Source organism: Sinocyclocheilus rhinocerous, unplaced genomic scaffold, assembly GCF_001515625.1.
Source record: "Sinocyclocheilus rhinocerous isolate Xijiao unplaced genomic scaffold, SAMN03320098_v1.1 scaffold144, whole genome shotgun sequence".
In the NCBI taxonomy this organism is placed as follows: Eukaryota; Metazoa; Chordata; class Actinopteri; order Cypriniformes; family Cyprinidae; genus Sinocyclocheilus; species Sinocyclocheilus rhinocerous.
In genome coordinates this window covers 335112-341509 of record NW_015645650.1, presented here as the reverse complement: position 1 = coordinate 341509, position 6398 = coordinate 335112, and the positions used below count along the sequence as shown (strand labels likewise).

At 37.8% G+C, this 6398-nt stretch overlaps 3 protein-coding genes across 4 annotated transcripts in view; 2 read left to right on the top strand and 1 right to left on the bottom strand.

Moving 5' to 3' along the window:
- LOC107706884 (rho GTPase-activating protein 12-like) overlaps positions 1-891 on the bottom strand; it is a 70888-nt gene extending 69997 nt beyond the window's left edge. The window contains exon 1 of the mRNA XM_016510717.1: positions 630-891. The gene's annotated coding sequence lies outside the window, so the exon portion shown is untranslated. The remainder of the gene's footprint in view (positions 1-629) is intronic.
- LOC107706886 (hexosaminidase D-like) overlaps positions 1-4998 on the top strand; it is a 6717-nt gene extending 1719 nt beyond the window's left edge. The window contains exons 1-12 of one of the 2 annotated variants that reach the window (XM_016510726.1): positions 1100-1242; positions 1317-1432; positions 1507-1594; positions 1700-1864; positions 2022-2205; positions 2928-2999; positions 3089-3287; positions 3375-3457; positions 3570-3642; positions 3769-3879; positions 3968-4057; positions 4533-4998. In XM_016510726.1, the coding sequence (XP_016366212.1) occupies positions 1159-1242; positions 1317-1432; positions 1507-1594; positions 1700-1864; positions 2022-2205; positions 2928-2999; positions 3089-3287; positions 3375-3457; positions 3570-3642; positions 3769-3879; positions 3968-4057; positions 4533-4722 (1455 nt within the window). In that variant the 5' untranslated portion in view covers positions 1100-1158 and the 3' untranslated portion in view covers positions 4723-4998. Of the gene's footprint in view, positions 1-1099; positions 1243-1316; positions 1433-1506; positions 1595-1699; positions 1865-2021; positions 2206-2927; positions 3000-3088; positions 3288-3374; positions 3458-3569; positions 3643-3768; positions 3880-3967; positions 4058-4532 lie in introns of those variants that run through there. The other variant, XM_016510727.1, reaches the window with a different exon arrangement.
- A 438-nt stretch (positions 4999-5436) lies between these two features.
- Positions 5437-6398, top strand: part of LOC107706864 (BTB/POZ domain-containing protein KCTD2-like) — a 19442-nt gene continuing 18480 nt past the window's right edge. Inside the window, exon 1 of the mRNA XM_016510695.1 lies at positions 5437-6061. Within this exon, the coding sequence (XP_016366181.1) occupies positions 5690-6061 (372 nt within the window). The 5' untranslated portion in view covers positions 5437-5689. The remainder of the gene's footprint in view (positions 6062-6398) is intronic.

Here is a 6398-nt window from a genome sequence, read left to right as displayed (position 1 = left end):
CGACAGCGAGGCCGGGAGAAGAAAGGGGGAAGGGTCGGTTCGGCTCATAAACTTTCAAACAAAATACAGAAGTACAAACCAGTTCTGCCCAAGAAATGTTTACTGTGCTTAATTACATCTCGCTGAAACAAACTAATGTTGTGTCATCACAATAATGCTTACAAATTGTTTCCAAAGGTAAAAATAAACAATAGCCTATGCCAAATGCAGATACTAATGCTCTAACGTTACCCATGATAACTTTGATGCACCGTTTGCGCCGTTTTGAGTGATGACAGCTTATTACTCAAAAGTCAACGTTTAATCAAAACAAAGCACAAATTATAAACACAGGTCTAAGTCTAGATCATCTAAATCAAATCATAACTAGATAAAACTAGCGTTGGTCTCAATGCGAGGGAACTGCGTGTTGAATGGCTGTAATTTAAAAACCCGATGGGAGCATTTTGCCGCAGCACGATAGCAGGTTCCCCGACCACAGATCCCCAAAGCGGCTTTCGTGGTTGGCCACAAGGTAGCAAACCGCTGTGCAACAATCAGTTCCAACGGTCCTAACAATGCAACTCTTTATATCTGCAACAATGCGCCTTTGAAGCATAGGAATGAACGCAGAAACTGCTCATACTGACCTGGCGTTCAGGGGGATCTGGGAGCGGCCATGTCCGTTAGTTGGAGAGTCTCTGAAATAAACTTTTCCCTCGGCACTTGCGTGAAAAGATACTGCGCGGCAACAACACAAAACACACGACCTGACCGCGTCGCGCTTCCAATCGCAGTCTGTCTCTGTGGGTGAGTGAGTGCGCACACCCGCCTGTCCTGTGAAGCTCTTTTGGACGGCTTATGCTCCTGTTACTGCATCAGGCCCCCTCGTGGTGCTGCGAGGCTCTTGATCCTCCTTCTATTCAGAGGAAAGTACGCAGAGGCGTTTGCGTGGTTCTGCACAGCACTCGGTCACACACTTTTTGCACAAACGTCAGTCAATTAGTGCTGAATTTGAATTTGATTTATTCTACAGCATTTTATATTGCATTCATTGTTTTATGTATTTTATTTACATTACAATCCATTTAATATTTTGATTTTATTATGCTATTATGAGGTAAGAGTTAAAATATCTTTTAAGACGCTGCTAGATTTTTTTATTGAACAGTACCTGATATGAACCAGTCATTGCGCAGTTGCAAAAAGTTTGTGCATTTGGACCTGAAAGGGGCACCTCCTAGAATTGGCTACCTAATTGAGGTACAACTTATTTTACTCTTTTATGACTGTTTAAATAAAACTTTAAGGAATTAACCACTATTTTGTTTCTACAGCTGATCCAGTTATTTGCTGATCTTGGTGCCAATGGCTTGCTCATCGAATATGAGGATATGTTTCCCTATGAAGGAGAGCTGAAAGCTCTTCAATCTACAACTCAGCCTCCATACAGGCAAGTATATATTTTCAAAATAAGGTTTTTTTTTTTTTTAATGTGACTGATAAAAATACCTATTATCCAAACAGGCGTGATGAGATTGTGTCTATCCAGGATGCTGCCTACAGTAGAGGGCTGGAGATCATTCCCCTGGTTCAGACATTTGGACATTTGGAAGTAACTATGAAACCTGTTTTTGTCATTTACAGAGAGGAAGAATTATTTATCCATTTGAATTATGCATATTCAAACTCTTTACTATTTAAAAATGTTCTCAATCAGTTTGTCCTGAAGCATGAGGTGTTTAGAGATCTGCGGGAGGTGGACTACTGTCTGGGCACCCTGAACCCACACCGTGATGCAGGAGTTAGGCTGGTGCAAGAGATGCTACAACAAGTCATGAAGCTCCACCCTAAAAGTACCAGCTTGCACATCGGAGCCGATGAGGTACAGCCCATCCCTCCATCAATAAAATGCCACATGTGTGGCTACAATATAATAATTCCTACAAGTGAACTGTTGCCTGTTCAAAGATGTTTGACATTTAAGCTTAGGGTGCTAGTTTTATATTGGTCTGTTGATCCAATAACATTTTTTTTAATAGGTGTACATGCTCGGTCATGGAGATGAGTCCAAACATTGGTTAGATGTTCCAGGTTGGAGCGTTCACCAGCTGTTCCTCAGTCATGTCATTAAGGTGGCAAAGGGCGTTCAGGAGAGTGCGCCCAACCTTAATTTGATGATGTGGGATGATATGCTCAGGTCCATGACCCCTGAGACCATTAAAGGCGAGCAGTTAACATATTTATCACCCATTTTGGAAAATTATCATGATTTTGTTGCGTATAAGAGGAAAGGATGCATTTAATAAATAGTTCCTTATGTATAAATGCATGCTTAAAGGGGTAGTCCAAAAATAATAATTCTGTGATTATTTACTCATCCTCATGTCATTCCAAAACAGTGAACCCCACTGACTGAAAAAAAAACGTTCAAACGTTTTTCATGTATAATCTTAAAAATGAATAATCTTCTTTTAAATTATATATTAAAATAGGTGAGTTTGGAAGTTAAAATTTTAATTAAAAATTTAAGGGGTTGTTCACCCAGGATGCACTTTATAAATGGTCGGTCTTTGACTCATGCGACATGTTTCAATGTTTATTTCTCGTCAGACACCAGACACTTCCCTTCAGTTGCTTTTTGCATGCTTATGATACTTTCACCTCCTTCCCCTTGATACATTAAAGGTCAACACCTCTATCTTCACTGGGCAAAAATATCTTAAATGTTCCACATCCTCCACGTTGACTCAACGTGAAATGAAATGAATCAAATGGAAATAAATAAATGTAATCTTATGTGAGAAATTACCAAATCGAACTAAAGTCTATGCCAAAAGAATTATACTGCATTTTCTAATTCATGGCTATCACTTTTATACTGTATATACACTTTTCTTTGCATTATACTAATAACAATTTATATCCAATTTATGGTCTAATTTTAGAGAGTGGTCTTGTTGGATTAGTGCAACCAATGTTGTGGGATTACAGCCCTACTCTAGATGTGGAGAACACTGGTAAATTGGGTCAAAACACACTTTACTGTTAAATGTTGTGAGCTATTTGATCATGAAAATGCTTGATTATTTTACATGTTCTTTTCCAGTCATGCTAATGGAACGATATAAGTCCGCGGGTATGTCACAGCAGTGGGCAGCCAGCTCTTTTAAAGGCTCGACCACTGTGCACACCTGTGTGACCAGCACTCAGAGACATCTGGACAACCATTTACAATGGCTCAAAGTAGCATCCAGCCTGTCAGCTGGCATTAAGCTACAGGGAATTGCTCTAACTGGATGGCAAAGGTTAGATGGCATCTTGACTATCACTAGAATCACAATTGTCTTACTGGCCAAGACAACTACATGTATGTTTCTTTGTTTCCTCTTAAGATATGACCACTTGTCTATTTTGTGTGAGCTGATGCCTGTGGGTTTGCCCTCTCTGGGGTCCTGTTTGCAAACTCTTCTGCACGGTCAGTCACTTTCATTTTCACACATTTAGATTTCTTTTTTTGGTGGTAAATTGATGGCAGTATATAAGTATTAAGAATGCTTAACTCACTATAGCTGTTCACTGTGATTCAGGTGGCTTTACTGAAGAGGCTCAAAAGAAGGTGGTTGAGACACTTGGTACTGTGGATGTAGAAGACACAGAGAGGTACCGTATATTTATATTCGTGCCCTAAAAGATAAAAAAGCATGTGTTAATGTAGCACTAAGAAACCTCAAGGGTAACTTTAAAATAGACTCATTTACAGAATATTCTTTGGCCTGTGTGTCCCAGATTGTCTTCCAGGACATCTTCCTCCTTTGCTGGGGCAAAACTAGCTGAACTCATAGTGAAGCTGACGTCTTTGCTGGAGTCTGCAGAACTGAGACATTTTCAGAACAATATGTGAGTTTAGGGCCTCTTAAGTTTTAAGACGGTTGTGAAGTTAAGGCTAACTTTTCACCAAACATTTGTATTCATTCTTGCATAACAGGTTTGTGAGGGGCTGGTTCACACCCTACCACAGGCAAAAAAAGACAATTAACCCACTTATTGCACAACAGATTAAAACACAAGCAAAAATGTAAGTTTCTTAATATGTATACTTATATTTACACTACTTTTCAAAAGTTTGTGGTTGCTCAGATTGTTTAATGTTTTTGAAAGAAGTCTCTTGTGCTCACCAAGGCTGTGTTTATTTGATCAAATATACAGTAAAAACAGTAATATTGTGAAATATTATTACTTTGATATAACATCATTTTAAATAAATGTTTTGACTATTTTACTATATTTAAACATGTAATTTATATCTGTGATGCAAATCTGAATTTTCCGCACTCATTACTTCAGTCTTTAGTGTCTCTTGATCCTACAGAAATCATTCTAATATGCTGATTTGGTACCCGAGAAATATTTCTGCTTCTTACCGATGTTGAAAACAGTTGTGCTGCTTTATATTTTTGTGGAAACTGTGATACACCATGCGTCTTATTCATGTGAACTTTTAACAAGGTTTTATGATATATCCATATTTTTCCTCTCAATTCCTCCAACAGTATTCTTGATGCTGTGGAGAGCCAGGTGCAAGAGGTGAGAGGAGAGATGTGTCTGCTGTACTCAGACTCTACAGTTCAGGAATGGGTGGACCAACACATCACTCCAGTGCTGGAGCCTCTGCACAACCTACTGAGAGACATTGAAACTGTTTTAAATGAAATGGGACTTTGTACCGAATCCATATCTTAAAGTTGGTCAATAAGTTTATTTTGAAAACTTTCTTCGGTTCCATTCAAGCTAGACTGTACTTGCAGTACAATGTAAAACTGAATGAAACAACTGAGAAAGCTTGTGTTTGTGAATCACTGTTGTATTATTTTAGTTAAAAAAATTATATTTTTGTTTGTTTGTATTATAAAGGTAATGAAATAACATTATTGTAATATTTATTTTAAAATGATTACCAACCAATATGTACATAAATTAAATCTCTCATTCTGACTTTCTGTGCTTAATAAACCATTTTAAATTGAAAGTTTTTTTTTCTTTGTTGAATTAATCCATCCACAAATTCTAAAGTGTTTTTAGCATTATTGATATATTATTATAGTATTTATTAATATTTTAAAATAGTTTTTATTTTTGTATTTTACGTTTCTTATTTATTTATTGTTAGCTTTTATGTGCTTTTGTCCCTTTTTTATATATATTTTTTAATTATTTATGTTTCTTAATATTATTTATTTCGGTTAGTTACCAATGCAGCATTTTTCATTCATTCATTTGCAATTGTTGAAGTCTAATATTTTCAGCTTTATTGCAGTTACCGGCAGTTATGTTAATTGTTTTAGTTTAAAATAATAATACCCACATTATCGTTGACATAAAAAAAATTAAACAAATCCCCCAAATATTATTGTCCAGACTTTTATTTTGGCACATATGGATTTACTTGACCGGGAAGTGATATGAGTCTCACTCATAATATTTGTAGCTTACATGGGTCGTTTGTATAAACAAAACGGATCGGTGTAGCGGTTTTTGGGAATTGTAAGCTATGTCGCCTCGCGTGCGCGTTACTACACCGCAACGCTTTTGTCGTCGTTATCAGCGCGTGTAAACCCGGCTCGTTTAGCGTAACAGCGCCGTGCGGAGCGCTAAATAAAGACATTTAGTGTTTGATCAAGACGGAACTGACTGTTTGTGCTGCGAAAATATGGCAGAGTTGCACGTTGAGCCCAACGCGACTGGCATCATCGAGCAGACCGAGCATTGTGAAATCAGAGGCTCAGTGAACGTGAGACTCCCCTCGCCTACACTGGTGATTCCGCCCCGGAGTGGCTTGGCCAGTCCAGGGGTCTCCGGCTCCAGAGCAGTGTTTGGGTTCCCTATGAAGAGCAACCCCACTTCCCCATCACCAGAAGCCACAGAGAAACCAGGACCTCGGTGGGTTCGGCTCAATGTCGGGGGAATCTACTTTGTTACAACCAAACAGACCCTGTGCAGGGATCCTAAATCGTTTCTGTATCGATTATGTCAGGAAGATCCAGATCTGTATTCGGATAAGGTAAGGCTCAGTTTACACCAGTAAAGCATGCATCACGCCTTAATATAAATCAGTCATTTTTAATGTGTATAAAACATTAACATTATTTACATTTACATTTAGTCATTTAGCAGATGCTTTTATCCAAAGCGACTTACAAATGAGGACAATGGAAGCAATCAAAATCAACAAAAGAGCAATGATAAACAAGTGCTATAACAAGTCTCAGTTAGCTAAGCTTAATGCAGTACACATAGCAAGTATTTTTTCAATTATATAATAAATAAAAAGAAAACAGAATAGAAAAAGAATAGAGCAAGCAAGCTAGTGTTAGAGAACTTTTTTGCTTTTGTTAATTGTATAATAAATAAAAAGAAAA